This window comes from Epinephelus fuscoguttatus, linkage group LG5 (assembly GCF_011397635.1).
Source record: "Epinephelus fuscoguttatus linkage group LG5, E.fuscoguttatus.final_Chr_v1".
Taxonomy (NCBI): Eukaryota; Metazoa; Chordata; class Actinopteri; order Perciformes; family Serranidae; genus Epinephelus; species Epinephelus fuscoguttatus.
Genome location: NC_064756.1, coordinates 19,646,907 through 19,667,496, shown reverse-complemented (window position 1 = coordinate 19,667,496; position 20,590 = coordinate 19,646,907). Strand labels below are relative to the sequence as shown.

Sequence of the window (20,590 nt, the reverse complement as noted above, 5' to 3'; positions counted from 1 at the left end):
AAGGATAAAGATGTAACTGTAATGTTCTATTTCTCTCAAGAGGCAATTCATCTTTTTGCTAATTTCCTCCTCACCAAGGTCAGGGTAGACTACATAGCGTCACCTCTGCAGATGATAGTGATTTACTTTCTGACTCAAGGACCCTTCAGCGAGTGTTTTATGTGCGCCACTTGGTGTTCCCTCTGAACAGAAATAGAGTAGTCAAAAGAGTCACCTGCTACCTCATGAATTTGTCACAGACTATAGTAGGTGGAAGCCTGGCAATAAATCCTGCTCCTAACTAACAATGCCCCTGATTGGTCAGTCCAGTTAGTGCCGAGGAAGTCAATAAAGATAAAATCCGATTAGCCAGGGAGATACAGTATGATGACCTGTCTAGTAAGGGCATGTTTTTAGTGGAAGTGCACTAATGTGAGACTTTTGATATTTACTGTCCTCAGTATTTGTTCACAGATGTAACAAACGGGTGGAGTTAGTGAGAGACAGAGTGAGTGTGTATGTTTTTCTCTTCAGTAGGGAGACAGATGTCCTAAATGAGTCATCCTTCACAACGCTCATTCACAGCCACACAGGGAGATCACAAGGACGTAACTGGCACACACATATACATGTATATGTGCTACACTGTATAAATTGCACACACATAAATGTATTTATATTATGATCTTCTTGTTATGATAAACAATTCCCTCTCTCTCTCAACTTACTATACATATAGACACACCTCTATCGCATGAACCACATGTGCAGTGCACTGACGCCAATCAGGTTTCAGGTTGCCATAGCAATGACAGCCCTTGCCCCGCTGTCCTCCTACTGAATTGCTTTAAAAGCCCTGACATCAGAAAACAAACACAAAGGCTCACTACATGCCTGCCACAATATAGGAAGTTACAGCAGAAGCTACATCTCATCGCACACTGAAACATAAACCACGGCCACACAGCGCCACGTTTATTATCAGCAAATGTCAAAATAATGGAAAATATCCCATAATGAGCGACAAACTCTATTGAGAAAACCAATTCATGCTGTGTAAGATGGTCAGTGCCACCAGGACTGCAGTCAGCAGAACAAATCCAAAGATGAGATTCCATTGCCAGATTGATAGCTCTGTCTTTCTGGGCACAAAACAGAAAAATAGAAAAGGCATTAACAACAAATAGCCCAAGTACAAGGAAGGAGCAGCATGGCACCACTTTAGCTCGTCTTAATCCAGCCTCCATTTACAGTAGACAGTTGTTATATAAATAGCTCCTTCAACAAGTACAATTACAAACATCTGATATATTGGATGTTGTGTCTCTGCATATGTGGAGGTCAGAGATAATTAGTCAGAATATTTATGTCAGTATTTCTCAGTGGTGACCTTGTGGGGCCATGTAACAGTCTCATTTGTATGATTGATTCAGCATAGTTTGAATTGATGTTTTTCTATTTCTAGTCTTCTTGACCTACTTTCCAGAGACTGTATCCAGAGATAGTGTATCTGGGACTGTCTGTGCTTTCCAGAGGAACTTTATAGCTGCATATTCGTATATGAATTTAAAAACAAAAACAAAAAATTATAATATGGCATTAACCTGCATGTACAAGCCAGATAAATTATTAAAATGTTATAAACAATATCAGTGTATTTGATAAATCATTAAATGTATGTAATGTAGTACTTTTCTCAGTATAGTTACAAATGAAACAGTAAATGTAAGGAGAAACACATGAAAAAGAAAACAAAAAATACAATCAAAACACTAGAGACTGTTTTGTGATCGGCTCATTCCAGTCGCGGTAAAACGATCCATGACTTAAAAGAGGATGTAGGCCAGGGGCGTAAAGTTGGGGAGGGGGGCAATGGCCCTTTATCTTGCTTCTGACCACACTACTTCCAGGGCCTTTGCTTAGACCACACCCATCTTTGAACTTGGCCTACGTCAAAACAGCTTCTGTGGTAGTTCCCTCTACAGTATGTGTCACCAGGACCACATTATGCCATGATGACGAGCCCTGTTTCCACCAAACACTTTCGGTATGGTACCTTTGGAACCAAAAGTAACCCTTCAGACATGGTACCTACACCCTGGCTTTTCCACCACAAACAGTACTCTTAAATGTGGGCGGGGTTGTTGTCACTCACTGCTCCGTCCAGCAGTCACTGTATTTCCTCATTACTTGTGACACAGATGGAAGTCTGCACCTCGTAAATCGTCCACAGAACAAGGTTGCATGCCGCCATTTTCAGAACAAAACAGAACAGGCTGCAGTGAGAGTCTCTCTCTATGGGATATTTAAGAATAGCTGGTTTGTGCATTTAGTCCTTCTAAGGCAAGCTCGGGGGTTTAGTGTTGCCAGAGCCCACAGGAACAACGCCCTACAACACTTTTTTTTCCTCCAAGTGAGGATTAGAGTATATACAATTCACATGATCCAGTTGAAATTAATATAAACCCTTGAAGACTTACCACGGTATGAACAGTGCTTACATAAGCCTCAAAACCAGCCACAACTCAGCCCTGAGCAGAATGACCACCCACCGTTGACCAATCAACAGACTGCAGTGTTCACAGCTCCACCTTTTAGTACCAGATCTGTGTGCTAGGTGCCCCAGCAGAGGGGGGACCAAAAATGGGGACAGCACGGAACGGTTCCATTGGTACCATCCACAACTTCTCACAGTGGAAACAGAAAAATGCGTATTGTACCATACTGTACTGCTTGGTGGAAATGGGGCTAAACTCACAAAGTGAAAACAATACCAGTCGTCGCAGCTGGTAACAATGAAATGCAGAGAGAACTAGAGACCACCTTGGAATAGGATCACTCCAGCCCCAATACAGCATTCTGTGACTTCAATATATGTGGGCCAGAGGTGTTGGGGGGCTAATGGGTCCTGCCCTACTTCCTGCCCCATTAATTCTGGCCTCCTTGATTGGACCAGACCGATCTTAGAACTCAACTTGTATTATTATAAAATATAATGTGCTTATATGTTTCATTTTCTAGCCCATTGCTATATATTATCATCTCTGTGCATCTTACACATTTGCCATGTTTGTACCCTTCTAGGGTGACGAGGAAGCAAGCCTGGGCCTTCCCATCAGCCCATTCATGGACCGGTCTGCTCCACAGCTTGCTAAACTACAGGAGTCATTCATCACTCACATAGTGGGGCCTCTGTGCTCCTCCTACGCCTCTGCTGCTCTTATGCCAGGACACTGGGTTGATCCACCTGAGGGGGAGACGGAGTCAGAAGAGGCGAAGGAGGGACAAGACACAGAAGAGGAAGAGGAGGATACTGCAGATGAGGAAGCCTCAACAGGTTCTGACACCTCCCGTATGTCAACCTCTTAATAATTAATGTTTTGGGTTTTTTTTAGTTTCAGTAGTGTCAAGTGTAGATTTGAGGCGTGGTTAATTTGGAAAGGTACAGGTTTAGGATTTTACATAATTGTTTTTGTATGTATGAGACTAATGACATATAACTTGTTCACTCTTGATGCTAAACTAAGCTAAGCTAACAGTCTCCATATCTAATGAATGGACATCAGTGCAGCTATTAAGCCTTTAGTCTCAGTCTTGGGAAAGCAAGGTCATGGCCAGCTTTTCCAAGGTTGTGTGTAACTGTTGACTTTGTGTCTGACAGAGCGGCAACAAACCAAAAAGGTGAGCAGGAGGAAAGTGTTTTGCCAGATCACGCAGCATATTCTGGAAAACCATGAAATGTGGAAAAGAGTAATCGCTGCAGAAGTCCAGGAGGAGGCTCAGAAAGAGGACCCAAAGTGCATCAGCAGCCCCACTGATCCAATCACAGCCATTCACGAGGAAGAGGAGGAGCAAGCAAGCAAAGAGGATGATTCGACTGATGGCCTTGATGAAAGGGAAGAGGTGCCGGCTATAGAGGAAGAAGAAATCCTTTCGCAATCAGAACCTTCAGGGGAAAATGAGGAGGAGCCAGAGTGATATTATGAGCTTTGACCGCCTCTTAAAACCAGGATTCTGAACGTTGTCTAAACATATTTGTTTCTTTCCTAACTAAACTCTTGATATGGTAGCCAGCACATCACTTTGACACAACACTGTAGAAGATGTTTTGGGTAATATGTGCCTAACAAAAACTGGGTTTGAGGACAGGGATGATGCATGCCCAGTTCATCTGAGAGAGGTGAGATGAGCAAAACATGGCGTGACTGAGGAGTAGAAGATGAAAAACAAAAAGAGAGTGATTGGGACTTTACTTGTCTTTGCTGTAGTGTTTGTTTTAGTCTGGATCTGCTGCCCTGCCCTCACCCAGACTGCCCAACCTGCACTACGGGCCATACCACGCCAATTCACAGATTCACTCCACCAGTGAGTAATACACTGTCACGAGCCCCGCTCCACCCTTCTTAGTGCTCCCATGCTGGCTGAGGATGTGCAACAAGCCCCCTCTCCTTGAAGACAATGGGATGAAAGCCAGGGAAAAAGCTGTGTCCTCTGTGGCTAGACGGGTGGATTTCGGAGGGAGATGGAAAGAAAGGGACAGTTGTAGTACATTGTGTATACAGCCATACAGCCACACTCTCTCTCACACACACACGCACACACACACGCAAACACACACACCCACAATGCTACTGTAGAAACACATTCCATACTCAGAACAGATAGGAAGTCAAACAAAGAGGTCCTGTTGCTCTAAAAGCTTTATTCTCGCTCAAGGAAAAACATACAAAACAAGGTTTTGTTCATGTAAAACAATGTTTGTCAGCATGTTTTTTCCCTGTCTTTTGTTACTCAGTAAGTCCAGCACACCTACACGTTTCCAGGCCACACAACTCAGGAAGGCAGAAACCCGTAGAGAAAAAGAATCAAATAGGACTCGCAGTTTCCTTCTCTTTGCCACTGCTTTAAGAGTTTCTTTCTCTGCTGCGTGTGATGCTATTATTTCACAGATGTCCACAGAGACATGCTGTTGCGCATCACAAAGGTACCACAAGGAAACAAAGTTATTGACGATGTTATACTCTATATCACAATTCTATTTTATTTATTTTGTGCTCTCTCAGTGTCAGCCTCCCATTGGCTCTTGTACAATGCAGCAGCTCACACTGTTAATCACATCCAAACTAACTTACAAGACACAAGACTAACTGGTAAGGTAATGTACTTTGTTAAGGAAATGTCATTTGTGTCTATGCCACTTCCCAACTTGTTTTCTTTACAGTAATGTACTCACTAATGACAAGAATTCTTTCTTCTTTGCAGTATCATTTATAGGCCAGTATGTAGGCCAAATGTTTCAGAAAGTGAAGTAATCCAGTAAGCCATAGTGGCTCGAGCCAGAGCTGACGTACAACTCTCAAATCACCCAAGAGGATTTACTTCAATGAGACATAGAAAGAAAACCCTGTGGCTACTATTGCCATCCAGGGGGTGCTGTGCACCCACAACAAATTGTCTAAAAATCTCAATTAGATTAAATCATTCAGTCATTTTTGTTGTTGCACAAAGAGGCAAAGAAAGTTATGTAGAAAAAATGATGTCAGCTATTTCTGAGTAATGGAACCCATGGACTTTAAAAAAGGAAAAGAAAAACAAAACAAAAAACAGAAAAAGAGTCCCAGCTGCAGAAATGTGTAATGATAATTAATATATATATATATGATGTTAATAATTAAGTCCAGTCAAGACAATTTCAGGATTGGTCGCAAAGGCTGCTAGTTTTTTTTGCCGACTCTGATTCTGCGTATTGATTCCAAAATGGTTAACAAAAAAAAAAGAGGTCAGATCTTCATATACCAAAAATATCTTTATTCTTTCAAGCGTTAACTAAACATTCACAAAGTAAATAATATTTACTATTTGCTAGTCCATTACGTGGTCTGTCAGTCATACTGTTGTGACGTTAGCCATGCATGCTAGCTTGTATCGCATGTAGTCACATAGACAGGTCCTGGCAGATAGCTACATCCTTGCAGATATGTAGCCTTTGTTTGCAATAATATAGGTTTATGGCATTTAGTGACCTATAAGAACCAAAATTGTGTTCTTTCTAACAAATACTCGCTACTTGACATTTTGGATATGATTCCAATTTGGATATGATTTTTGGCTCCCAGCTATAAATGCGGCTGTCTCTAATCTTCTGTGATACTGTCAGGGTTTTTTTATTTTTTACCTACACTAAGGAAATCAAAGTATTTTGTATATGTAGTCTATCCTTAATGAGAGCAAATAAAAAAGAGATCTAAGAATGAGAGATGTATGATGCATCTCATGGCAGAGATGTGCTTTGACAAAAGCTGTCATTGAAGATGATGTCTGCATTCTGCAGTAGATTAAAAGGAAGTTCCATTGATATCTGATCTTAGGTCAGCAGACCTCTGGATTTTTTCTCCATTTATTGTCCTTAATGACTTAGCATATGGCTTCACGGATTGTGTCTCCCCTTTGATGTCCTCAGAGATTCAGATTGGTGATGAATTTGAAGGTGATGTGAACAAGGAGAACAGCCTTAGTAATGAGACTTAGTAATGAAACAGGAAGGAGGAGAGGGAGAAGCCTGTTGGCTTGACTTGTAGCTGCTTATGAAGGGTCAGGTGGGGCTCAGATCTTTTTCACATTTAAGTAGATTCCTCTAGATGTAACTCTTTGAAGATGAGCCAGTTTGGTCGGATTCATCATCATCATGTGGATCATCAATCATGTGATGATCCACATATCCAAAGTGTGCAATACGGTAGAGTGTATTTGATCTGGCATCGGGAAAGGAACAGGCGAACAGAACCAGAGACTGAAGGCGGCTTTGTGTCCTCACTGAGGGTACCAATCTGTAGCAAGTACTTTATGTCAAAATTGCAAAGTGAACAGTGACACATTTTGATACAAGTGAAGGACCTTCTTAGATTTTGATAGCACTTTTTTGAGAAGCTGCCCGAGACTTAAGGCATGCTCAAGAGTGGAGGTGGACTTGGATAGGTAAGTCAGAGTCAGCAGTGTGTGGTTATATCTACAGCGGCACTAGTTGTCAGAGGCATTTAAGCAGCATTGATAAGTAATTTTACTTCAGTTTTGTAGCAGGTATGGGAAATTTGTGGTTGCAGAATTTCCTTCCTGAATGAGTAGCTGAGGTGAACAAGGTGACACAAAATGCCTACTTAGATTCAGTCTCACGTGCTGGTGAGTTCTTGGGTGAGGGCCGATCACAAGAGAAAAACATTACCAGGTGAAAGGAAACTAAGCAATCTGTTTAACAGGTTTGTTTGCAGACACTGTCTACGTTTTTACTGGCTGAACTTGCCCTACTGTGACCCAATTTCTTAACTCAATTAGAGTTTTGCTAATGTTAATACTGTCTTAATCCTCAGCTGTATCCATTGCACTGTTATCAAAACGCCCATTGTGCAGAGGAGAGCTAAACTGGGCAACGTAATGCCCTTGAATGCTTATTCCATGTACTTACAAAAGGATGCAGTGGTTGAGCTTGTTTTTACTGCTAGGAAAAAGAAAGTCTGTGCTAACCAAAGCCTGAGCTTATTGTTTGTGTTTCAGTTCTAGTTGAGAGGAGAGCTAAGGCAAGTTTATTTGTAAAGCACCTTTCAACAATAAGTGCTTTACACAAGACATAAAAGGCATTAAGGAAATACAAGGCAATATAAAAAGACACATTAAAATAGGATTTAAAAGAGTAAAATAAAATGGAAGATGACAATGAAAGCGGCAAACAGAAAAGTCTGAAGCTCTGATTCAAAATAACAAAGAGTTGGAGCAGTTTTTCGTAAGTTTGCTCCAGGTATATGATGTTTAAAAAGTGAATGCTGCTTCTTGGAGTTTAGTTTTGACTCTCGGAACAGTAAGCAGACCTGTCCCAGACCAGCTGAGAGGGCTAGGTGGTTCATAATGGAGCAGCAGATCAGAAGTGTATTTGGTCCTGAACCATTCAGAGCTTTATAAACCAACAGAAGTATTTTAGAGTCCATTCTTTGACGCACAGGAAGCCAGTGCAAAGATCTGAAAACTACACTGATGTGGTCTCTCCTGGCGTTGTGAATCAGCTGTAGCTGTCAGATTCACTTTCAGAGAGACCTTTTAAGACAGTGATACAGTGGTTGAGCCTACTGAAGATAAACGCTGAAAGACATTTTTCTAAATCCTGCTGAGACATACGTTGTTTAATTCTTGTTTAATTCTATATTCTTAAGGTGCTCATAGGCTGCCCTAAAGTGGTTTTTAAAACTAAGGCCCATGATTACGCCAAGATATCTGGTTTTGTTTGTGGTTTCAGAGATTTTAATGAAAACTATTGCAGATATTTAAATAGTTAACTTTTATTTTGAAAAACTTTCTCTTTACAAACTGCAAAGGAATTAATTAAAAGCGAAACAACCCTCCCACGCTGGTGAAAATTAGATTGGAAGCACTGGATAAGTACGTAATGAAAGAAGATTATGTTGCTCGGGACCATAAAAAAGAAAAAGCAAAGAGATCCCTGAAACATTATGTTTCTAAACCCCAGCTCAGACCAAACATTTATGACAGGACAAAACCATTTTAGCAGTGTGACCTGGCCCATCTCAGATTGACTCAAGTTGGCTGATGGTGTTTCCTGTGACTCAGCTTCTTAAGTTGCCAGTGGCTGGTTTTGCACCGTAAGGCCTGTCACTAGTTTTCAACCGCCAATCAGCTTGTAGCAAGATCAGCTGGTCAAGTCAGTTACAGATTTTCAGGTAGTCAAAATGGCAGAGTTTTAGACAGAGTAAGGAAAGGATCACCTCATCGATTTATTTGAGGAGCAGCCCGTTCTGTATAACATTGTTGAATTTGACCTGTTTTTCTTGGGAACAATGAAAAAAATACGAGATCTCCTGTTGCAGCACCAATGGATAGCTCCAATTCTTGATCCTCTTGGTTTTTTAATGTTCCTGCCATTTCATCACTACTAGAAATGCAACAGTAGCGTGCCACTCTATCACTATCATCATTCATATTTTAAGACACTGCAAATTAAATCCAACTACATCAAAAGCCATCTCGTCACCATCTTGGCTTTGAAGCTATTTTTTGTAGTGGTAAACAGTGGAATTACAAACTTCTGAGTCCGTCACGTGATGCTGTAGGGCACAAAAAGACTTGTTTTCCACTCTTGCTGTATGGCCCAGTGATGCCAAAGAGTTGCTGATCATCCGGGTAATTTTACACAGCAGTTGAACATTTTTATGTTCTTCATGTGCCACTGAGCAGCTTTTATAGGAATGAATGAAGTCCCACCTCCAGCACTGTATCCAGTTCTCCTTATATACATCCATGATGTAAACTAGCAGGTGTCAGAGTGATGTAGATCAGCGCATTGCAGGTTTCAACTTGTTTCATTGCGAATTTGTGGTCTGAACTGGGCTTTACCTGCCAACACAAATGTTGGATGCAGTGTGATTTATCCAAGTCCCCTCCTGGACCAAATGTCTTCCAATAGTCTCTCCTTGCGTTGGCTTGTCATGATAAGTCTACCAGTAGCAGCGATCTGTAAACACCAGCTGATACATGACTGATCTGCACGTCTGTGGGTCACTACAGCATTGACTGGGGTCTTTTAGTTGAGCATTTTCTAAGCTTTGTACAGCAACGTAGCTTTCAACCTTCAGCTATTCTAAAAATAAACAAGACTGTAAAAAGCTCAGCAAGCCGCCTGTACACAACAGGCGTTTGAGCACACATGAATGAGCTTGAGCTCCATGCACTGTAAATACCCAATGCACCGTACAGTATATTGATGCCTCACTTGCAATCTAATGTGCATTGCAATGGATTTTCTTTTAAACACTTTTCTCACCTTTGTACCATCCCATACTCCATCTCTGTGTTTGGGAATTTGTAGCATCTCATACTCCCTTTTCTTTATTTTCTCGAATTGTATGGGATCCGAGAATACAAAGCTCACTAGGGATCCAGTTGGTCAAAATAGATGCTTCCCTCCTCTGATTTCCCCTTCCAGCCTGCCTCACTAACTGTGTACACTACAGTGCAGCAATCAAAGAGACTTAATCAAAGCTGTGATAGACTATGGGGTTGCTATTTTTGCCGTGAACAATCCAAGCTGTGTGTAGCCATTTAGGGGGTTTTGTGAGACATATTGTAAGGGGGCAGTCAGCTGGTTGTTTGCTTCAGTCTTTTAAGAACAGGTTTCAGTTCTTTTTGCAGCAAAATGAAAGGACCATACCAGTGTTTCTGCAAGTTCTTTGCTTCTTGAATTCAAACCAGGGTTTTCATCCATTTTTCTTAAGTATAAAAATATATTAGCACAGCCCATCTCAGTGATCATTTGTCTGGATTAATTTGTGTCGTTTTGCAATTTAAGTGAAGATAAATTTAAAAACTCTGCACTGCATTACTTGAGAATGTTGGGGGGATTTAAGTACTCAAACAAGTTTCAAGAGCATGCTTATAGATTTTCATGTTGTGATAAATGAATAGCAACCAGTGCATGCCTGGAACAGCTGATGAAATACATCCAAACTTGTGAAACACGCATTGTCACAAAGGTCACTTGTATTATTAAATGTAAGTGGTTTAGTAAATGGGCCTAAGACATGTTGGACCGCTGGTATGGATCCAGTTGACAGTGACTTAACACCAGTTTGAAAGCAGTGGTTTCACCTCCGACCAGACGCTGCATCAGTGTCAAGGGAAATGTTTTCTTTGTTGCACCTGTAACCACACCTAGTAGTGGTAATAGTAATGTCACTGTGTAATGACACACCCCAGAATACACTTGCTGGCCTGGCTTGACTTGGTTTGACTCAGCACGTCAACTCAGCGCTGCAGATTTACATCTCCATACAATAGAGCTACCCGTTTGAAGGTATCTTACACTGATGACACACTTGTGCTTGTGAACCAACAGAACGTTTTTCTGTCTGCCACGCTTGTGTTCCTGTGTTCAACAACTTTCTTGTACTGTTGTCAGAGTTTTTGAATTTTCCCTCTGCACTGCATGAACGTACGCTGGATGCCCATCTCCTGCCTGCTAAAATCCTGTCAAAATCGATCTGTCATCACCGCAACTAGCTTTAAGGTGGTCAGGCGTGCTTTGGCTCAACAAGATGGTCCATCTTGCACATCACTCGCCACAAATAAGCACGTTTTAACTGGTAATGAAAACACAAATCAACGGAGCTTGATCTGACTTGGCATGTCCAAAAGTGCCGATAGGAAAGCCCTACTGTTCTGTACATCCGTTGCCAGATATCGGACAGAATTGTGAGCTTGTTAAATTCCATTTCCGTCCTCAGTCTGATATTATGTCCACTCTGACTGATTTTCGTAAAGGAGGTTGATATGATTTTCCCCAGCTGATCACTAGAGACCCACATATCCGTCTGAATCTTACGCCATTTTGGCATAGCCATGCCTAAATACCTGTTTTGCTGGGGTTTTAGAAGCGCAGTAAAACTAACTCCAATGTTGGTCGATATTGTAAAGACAAACAGCCTCCATAGCAGCGTCTATCTGTCTCTAGCACTTCTCATTGCTGGTATAACTCCTTATTGGTCTTCGCACACTGCTCGACAAAAGCCTGACAACATTAGTCCCACCCGTGGTCCTGATTGGCTAATCAAGTCTCACCGTGGTGCTCACTGGTAGTTTTTTATTTTAACCGAGAAACCGCTGTGTCAGAGGAATAAGTCAACTCGAACTCGGTGAAGTGCGCGGGTTTAAAGGTCTGGACCCAGGCAAGTACATCCCTGTAGCAAGGTGAAAAGTTAAATCACTGGAGGTCAGCAAAAACAAGATTTTCAGAGGGGGTTTAAGTTGCTCTCGAAGTTCATGAGAATCCCCTTCTTTTGGTCCCTGGTAATATAATAACTACCTGCTGACTCTATGAATTCTGTATTTTCATCCTAGGTAAAGATTCTTGGTCACAAAAGCATGAAAGCTCATGTCATCTGTTTTGTTTTGGTCTGAGTCTTCTTGGCAACATGGCCCAGTGGTTTGTAGCAGGCAATTGCATTCATAAATTTCACCACTAAAGCAACAAAAGTACAGGGTCTTCAACTTCATTGTGTCCGTTTGTCAAAGCCAGTAACAGTGGTTTCTTTTAAGTGACGATGAGAGGAAGGGGGTTGCTGCACACTGGATTAACTTGTGCAAACCAAAGACACTTTTTGAACTCTGTGTTTTTTTGTGATTTGCACAAAATGAGCCCTAAAAGGAGCATGTTTCTTGCATCTTCTTATTTGTCAGTGTTATCCAGAACCTGGATGAGGATGTCTGGATATGCTTATCCTTTGTAACACTTCTCATGTGAGGACAGGACAGGTTAAAGCAACATAAGAACCATCTTAGCATTGATACAACAGACCGGAGCTCACGGCGTTGTCCACACGTCTTTGCTGTCTGTTATTACTTCACTGCCGTGTCAATAGGCAGCAGTAGCACTACAGTGGACCTGAGCGACCGTTCTGTTCTCAGACTGAAGCCCTTGTAGTTTCTTTTGATGGTCTGAACCAAAAACATTCCTTTTTTGTATTGTTTGTTGTTTCAGCCATTTTAAAAGGGGGCTCTGCTCCTGTGCCATACCATTTTCACATGTATGTACATTGTTTGAATGCTACATTTATCAGCTTTCCTTGTTTGTCACAAAGGAAACCAAAACAAACTTTCTTTTTTTCCACCACCTTTAAAGCAAGACAAACAAGACTGGTATGTTTTTATTTTCTGTAGCGGGCGCTTCACAGACTCAATTATTTTCTTCTCTCCAGTATCTTGCACTTAACACATGTAGCAATACCTACAGGATGGGGAAATTGTGTGATTCACCAGTATTTGTTTAAGTGAAATATGACATTTTATTTCTAGATATTGTTTGACTTTGTATAAAAAAATATATACTGTACAGATTCAAAAGTATATTATAACAAAAAACTTTTAGAAAAAATATTTATTTTTACTGTTTTGTAATTTAGACACAATACTGTAGCTCCTCTATTGCCAGACTTACTGGAAGTGCCTCTCGATAATGTATTACAAAGTAACTATACAATATATTGGGATTATTAGAACCTGTCACTAGCAGAGCAGTGTTGATGTTGTAATGTGAATATTGTTGAATAATAAGATTTATAAATGCTGCACACGTGTCTGTCTTGTTCTTTAGCCACCTCTTCAAGTCTCAGATTTTACAACATTTTTATTACAAATTTTAAATTTACTAAATCACTGAAAAAAATTGAGTTTCACTTCATATGAGTTGCAGTTGTTGTTTTTATATTTTTAGCTGGTAATGAGTAACAGGTACTCTAGTATATGCCTGCTTCTTTTAAGTATAGTTTTTGCAGTCCTGATGGTTTATAATTAGTTAACTTGACATACAATAGCCACTCCTAACTAACATGAAGCACAGCTCTATACCATTGGCCTATTTAAATGTAGTTCTGCCAATATGCTGATGACACTGTAATAAATAATGCTGTTAGATGTAGACTCACAAGTCAGTCTTTAGACACTTTGCTTAACTAAAGACTGATGACTTTCTCCCTGATTTTGTGTTTAGATGGGCGGATACAATTTCAGAGTTTAAAAAAATTCCCTACGTTGCAGAACCAATGGTAAATCCGCAGGGCGGTCCTTCTGTGGCTCGCTGAACTGTTGTGCTCGTAAACATAGTCCCACTAGAAACACGTGTAGCGGTACAAAATGGCTCAAGTCGTTGTAAGTCCTTCATTTCCACAATCTTGTGGACTGAGCACACGTTTGATACAATGGAGTTAAATCTCTCGGCATCCGTTTTCAAGCTCTCTGTGTGTTTGTGTCCTTGCAGATGAAAAAAGGGGGAGCGCACATTTCCGAGAGGGCATGTCCTTTTCAAAAATGCAAGAGGCGTTGCTTTGTTGCCGGCCGTTGTCGCTGGTGTGTTAAACACACTTAAGAAAGGAGTGTCCCCAGACTATCAGAAGGCGGAGATCTCTGATTGTCTGGTGGCGAGACTAGTTAGATGTTCATGTATTTTCCACTTGGCTGAATCTTTATAATAACCTCCTTATAATTTGTGTACTGGAAGTGCGGCCACATTAACACTGTTCTACACACTGGTAAGAGTAGGGCTGGGTATCATCTAAGAAATTACAACACCAGTACCTATGAAGTAATACTGTTACCGATACAGTACTTTTCTACATCATTTGATACCTATCAGGTGAATGCATTTCAGCATGCTAAACTGCTAACACTGGACTTCAGCACAGATATGTTTGGGTTGTAGCTACTGTGACAGTGGGCCAGTCAAACGTTGCATTAAATCAAAGAGTGCTTGCGGTGATTGGCTGCTAACAAAACCATACAAGTAGTCTTTTTTTTCCTAGATCTGGGTACAAAAAGGATTGAATGCAGGTTTGTTTCATTTAAGAAATTTTGACACTACTAATCACTGGGTTATTTTGGTCAATATAAAAAGAAGGACTAAATTGTAATGCACATATTGAAGGAGCTGACAGAAAGTATTACACTGGAGTTTTACCTTGTATGATATCATGGGACAAAAAAAAAGGTTACCTGATACCTTAAAGGTATTGAGTACCTTATACCCATCCCTTATTAAGAGAGAGTGGTGAGTAACAACAAAAACACCTACTGCCAACACTGAGCCTTTGTGGCTATAAGAATTCGTTTTTACAGGTTGAGAGAAAGAGCGGATCGGGAGCCTCAACGGATCATGCAGTATATATATCTGATTTCAAGTGACATCTAATTGGTAAGCACATTACTTTGCAGCATGACGTTGACATTACAGCTAGACAGTATTCTTGTTCAGAATCCAAGTGTGCTTCTTGTCATTGACATTTTTATGCCTCCATGTCAGAGGTAGCCTTAGCCAGAGGCGGTATTTTTTGTATTGTCCATATGTACTTATGTCTGGTATGACTGGTGTGTGGAGGCATACAACCATGAAGCAATAATTCTGGTTTCTACTTTGCTTCCCAAAGCTTATATTCAGGTTATTATTACCCAGGAATGTTCACAATGACCTTCAATAAGAGCCTCAAACCGAACTGCATTTTGACCTATACTATGAAATATGAGTTAAAGAGTGTTCATAGGTCTCATCTGCTTTGGTCCCCAACTCTACACCTTCTGATTTGTCAGTGCAAAATATTGCAAGTTAGTGCTGCCTAAAAGGAAGACAGACAGAAGGTTGTGCGATGTGATGATGCCAGAAATATTCAATAAATTGTTGCATTGCTTCATGTTGCTCGTCATACTGAGCCAGTTACACAGTTGTTTTGAGTTCTAATGTGTGCACAGAGTGACCCCTGGGGTTTGGAGCTCTTTATGTTCATTGTTACTATCTCTAAACTTTCAGTGACGATATCATCAAATTAATTCTTTGAGATTTTGCTGTAGGTATTTCCAGTGCTGAGGATCTCATAAATTGACTGTATGTTCTATCTAGCGCAGACTGAAAGTAATCCCTCTGGTAATCTTGTTTTCATTGAAGCTGCCTTCTCTTTGAAGTGCTCCCTGTCTGATCAGTTTGCCTCAGCCTTTGGAATTTACGAGTGGATGTGTTTAAGTAACAACACCAGACATCCTCCTCTTCCTGGGTGGACTTAAGAATATAGGATAAGTTGGTGCCGGATTTATACTTTGATATCAACATTTCCTCTTCCCCATCTCCCTATCCTGCTCCTTCTTTGCTCTCTGCTATGATCTCTCCCTCTCTTTCACCACCTGTCTGTACCCACGGCTATCTCCCAGCTTCACTTCCTCCCCTTCATTCATTCCTTTCTCCCGATAAGCTGTGCCCTTCTTAGATCTAATCTTGTGAGGTCTCCATGTGGATAATGAGCATGCATGGGAATATAAAAAAATTCTGGATACATTCAAAACACCTGTAAAACCAAGGAGTATGCTGCTGTTTTCAAAGCTATACCAGAAAGTGTCCTTATACTTCTATGACACTCTGGTGCTTTGGATCTGCCTGTTAATCTTAATCTTGTGCAGAAATTAATTCACATTGGTGGGACTAATATATTACTGTACTTTCATCTGTATGTTTTTGTCTACCTTATTTAATGATATACAGTAGGAGAAAACATGGAAAATCTGAGATAAATAATAAATAAATAAATAACAATCTTAAGGAAGTATCTTTCAAAATATGACAGAATTCACCCAGTAAAGTTTGCTTAGAAAGATTCAAGCTGAATATTGATGGTAAGTGTGATTTCTGTGGACTGGAAAAAGAGAGTATTTGTCATTTATTTTGTCACTGTACATACACCTGAGTGTTTTGGATTGATGGTGCCAACTTAAGAAAGAAACGTAAGATCAACGTTGAAATAAATATGTTTGATTTAATCCTATATTTTGATAAAGATAAGTTTGAAATGAACATGTTGTATATTGTACAACTTGGTCAGAAACCAAACCAACTTTCCTGCACCTTATTTATGAACAGCAGTTCAGCACCATCTTATCTAATGTTAAGAACAACAAAGTTATTAAGACCTTTAAATTGTTAAACGGTTAAATGTGATGCATATAACACAAATTTTGGCATTATAAAAAGCTTCTTTTTTAGTTTGGTCTACAGAGGATGGTATTTATTTTGTTTTATTTTATTCTATTTTTGTCTGTATTTCTGTTAATGACATTGCGCAAAATAAAGACAGAAAGAAAGGGAGAAAAAAAGGAAACAATATGGCAGTATTACAGTTTAAAGGTAAGCCATAATATATGTCATCATGGATAACATCAGCATTTATTGCCGTGTAATCTGTAAAGCACCAACCCTGGCCAATTCCCTCTGAGGCTGAAATTAAAGGCAACTTTGACCACAACATTTCCAAGAAAAATGTCTGATCCAGAACTTAAAGATATAACTCCATCACATGCCTGCTTTACTTATTTATTTACGGAAAGCTCTGAGGGGTAAACATGAGTCATAGTCACTTTAATAAACATGGATAAAGAGAATTTTCTCCAAATTAATTGACTCAGGAAGACAAGTCATTACAAAATGCAGGTTGACCATGTGACCATAAGAGGGAAAGTCTCAATGATCACATTTTGTAAAGCAAAGATATCAGACAAGTATTATTTTAAAAGTTTAGATATGCGTTTTCTGATGCTGAAAAATACGATGCTTTCAATGACCTTGTTTATAGCTTATAAATATAACTGACAAATGCATGACACTGTAGATGCTCTGTGATTCTAAATAAAGCTCAGATGAGATGTGCAGAAATTAGAGAGGGAGGGATGAATGGAGGAGAGAGGCAGGCAGACACAGGGGCGGGAGACAGAAAGAAAGAGAGAAGAAAGCGACACCGAGAGAGCGAGCTGCAGATTAAGACGTGTTTTTTTCCTGTGTAAGCCTGCACTGCTGCAGCCCATCTATCCGCGTAGTCAGTCCAAGAAACAGAGGCAGAGACGGGGTCACTTTTTTTCCCCCCGAGCGCGTCTAACGCACCGCATCTCCGCGCCGCGTCTCACCGATGCACAGCAGCCGGGTGAAGACATGTTTCAGGAGATAAGAATCCCTCTGTGATTTGGATTAGTCTGTCTGGGAGTCACCGTGAAGTCTGCTGGAAATGAACACTGAAGGTGCATGTCGGTCTCAGAGCATTCATGATAAGAGTCGGCGCTTCTCCTCCTTCCCCATCCACATGAGAAGTTTGACCGGAGCTGGCTGAAGGGAGGCTACCTGTGATTCCCATTGGCTGGTAAATCTTTGGAGCTCAAGCAACTGGACGACTGTTTCACAGGACACTGTGGTAAGTGGTGCTTTTTTCCCCCCTCATCCTGATGCTCATTGTTGGATAACTCAGCTGCATGATGTAGGATGTGACAGTGTGTGTCTTTACTAATGAAAATTTGCATTTTTTTAAATTGCCTGTCTGAGGTAGCACAGTCTGACCTGATTATCGCACCTCTTTATGTTCTGCTCTGTACTTTTTGAATATCCGTCTGCAACTAATAATTATCTCATTCAAGGTCATTAATTCCCCTTTTGACATTTCCATTGAAAACCTAACTGTAACTCAGTGTTTCATGAACTGAAATAACTTTATTGAGTTAACACAAGTGGTTAACAGTGAGCTGACTGTAAGATGTACAGGTGCATATTGCCCAGGAGCCCAACAGCAGCATCTTCAGTTTAGATCTGTCAGAGTTGTTACCTGCATGTCAGATTGTTAGAAAGCGTTCCTCTGCCAAATGCCTTACCGGATAACTCTGGTCCTGAGAGATGCCACGAGACTGCTCAAAATGTCTAAATAACTTTTCCTTCTATTCTCTAAATTTATATTCTGTAAACAGCTCTTTGCCCCCATCTCAATTGCTGAATGCTAAAAAATAAACATTGAATACAATGATAACTCTATTCTCATTGACCCAAGTCTCATGTTTAAAAACAAATCATACAAAAAGTGGTTATTGAGGTTCTCACTTTTACCAGGCCATAGTATCACAGTCATTAGTGCCAGTCGTCCTAATTAGTTGTCAAAGCAAATGTGCAGAAATCATTCAAGCCGGCATCAGTAACACCTGCATGTCAACCATCACCAGTGTTGAGAGCTGACTGAAATGGTGTTCAGACCGTAGCAGAGATGGTGGAGCTGATGTGGACAGTTGTGTGGATGCCATCTGATCCCACCCGTTTCGACAAAGTGTAACTAAACCTTTTCCTAACCCTAACCACAAATCTTAATCCAAACATAGCCTGAGCTGTACCCGATTCATTAGTTGGTGTCTGCATGTCTGTGTGTGTTTGACCTTGTTAGCGGCGTGGTTAGACTAGTTGAAGAGGCCATTAAATAGTTTTTACTGGTTGAACGCCTTTCTGTTTCCATTAATACCCTTTACTCCATAATGAAGGCGACATTTGCTCATGTGTTAAGTGAGTGTCTTGACCTTTGGGCAGTTAAGCCTATGAAACTGTGGATGCTCTTACAGAAACAACATTTTCATTATTTTCATTATTACTATTATTGTCAATAATAAAATGTAGAACGTTTTGTTTTAGTAGATGGAATATTGTATGTGAGAACATGGAAGGATGTGGAACTGGTGTTGCCAGTGGCTGTTACGGCAGACTTTATTTCTACAGTCCAGCTTTGCACCTGATAATTCTCAGTAAATTCAGATGGCAATACTGACATTATGAAGTTATGACCACGGGGTGCTGCCCTTTAGCAGCATGCTAAACCCCAGAGGTTTACAGAGCAGTGAATAGAGATATTATATATAAGAGAGAAGACACATAACATTTCATTTAGTTTATTAAGCAAGAAATGAAGGAGGAGGCTGCGGTGGTGGAGGGAGTCAACAGCACAACCAGTCAGTTGCTGTTTGCTGTTTGCCAGTGCCCCACTGTCAGCATATATATATATATATATATACATATATATATATACATACATATATATATATATATATATATATATACACATACATATATATATATATATATATATATATATATATGAAGCAAGTGAGCATTTGCACATAATGCTCGCCCTGTTTACTGTAGGTATGGCATTTCTATCTGAACTGATTACAGGTGGCCTTTAAAGGCCAGTGCCTTGAAAAACAAAGCTAATGTTAGGGGTGAGCTGAGTAATGACACTGTATGGATGCTTTTCAGAGTTCAATTTACAGCCATCAGTAGAGATACATTAGGCTGGAAAAAACAACTGGTGTTTCTTTAGTCTCACTGGGTTCATTTGCTGTTTGACAGTAACACTAAATGAGAGCCAAAATAAAGACAGAACAAGATGAAGATGAAGTGTGCTCACTCAACTGTTTTGTGGGTTTGCTGGTGACAGATTGTGCAGCTAATGTAGCTTTTTGGCTCTCTCTCCTTTGTTAAGCATGGTTACTATCAGTTATTAAGAACTTGCTTGTCTTCATTCTAATAAACATTATTCTATAATAATAAATGATTATGTTCCAGCAGCATGAAACATATTGGAGCAAAGCACAACCAGCAATACTACAAGTGAATGACAGCATGTAATTCAAGCACGTATTGGTCCTAACCTTTGGGAACAGTTTATGGCAAGAGGTGGGAGAAAGTCACACATATACAGTCACAAACAAGTCTCAAGTCTTAACCTTCAAGTCTCAAGCAAGTCCCAAGTTACTGTGGTGAGAAACAAGCAGGTCAAATATGATCCCTTCTTTAAGTCAAGGAAGAAAAGTCAGGTCATTGCTCAGGTCAAGCAAGTCATGAGTCATATGAAACTCTGATGATCTGGTTAAAAGTTAGGTTTTGAGCCAATAAGCTAATAAGTTAGCTAAAATGACTCATTCACATAGTTTTTTGTGGGTTTTGTAGTTTTGGATGAAGTTGGGTGTTGTGGTTGTAGGGTCACTGATTTTACAGCTGCCGACCTGGCATACCACTGTCCTCTTCTTACTACCATCATCGTCAACATAATCCTTGAATCCAGATTTTATTATTATTGGGTCGTGGCCTCTGTTGTTCTGTTGTGTCCTAACAGGTTGCCCTAAGGACAAAACACCCAGGCATAAGCAGAGTACTGTAGTGAATGCAGTTCAATGCAGCCAGGAATGCACAGATTTGTACCTTGGTGAAACAAAACAACCACTCCACAAG

General features: G+C 40.4%; 2 protein-coding genes across 4 annotated transcripts in view; both read left to right on the top strand.

The window, feature by feature from the left end:
- LOC125888672 (cGMP-inhibited 3',5'-cyclic phosphodiesterase A-like) overlaps positions 1-13,095 on the top strand; it is a 77,544-nt gene extending 64,449 nt beyond the window's left edge. For all 3 annotated transcript variants that reach the window (XM_049576173.1, XM_049576172.1, XM_049576174.1), the window contains 2 exons: positions 3,064-3,331; positions 3,641-13,095. In XM_049576173.1, the coding sequence (XP_049432130.1) occupies positions 3,064-3,331; positions 3,641-3,957 (585 nt within the window). In that variant the 3' untranslated portion in view covers positions 3,958-13,095. The remainder of the gene's footprint in view (positions 1-3,063; positions 3,332-3,640) is intronic.
- Positions 13,096-17,143: 4,048 nt separating this feature from the next.
- The window catches only part of LOC125889351 (solute carrier organic anion transporter family member 1C1-like), a 54,787-nt gene continuing 51,340 nt past the window's right edge, over positions 17,144-20,590 (top strand). Inside the window, exon 1 of the mRNA XM_049577232.1 lies at positions 17,144-17,744. The gene's annotated coding sequence lies outside the window, so the exon portion shown is untranslated. The remainder of the gene's footprint in view (positions 17,745-20,590) is intronic.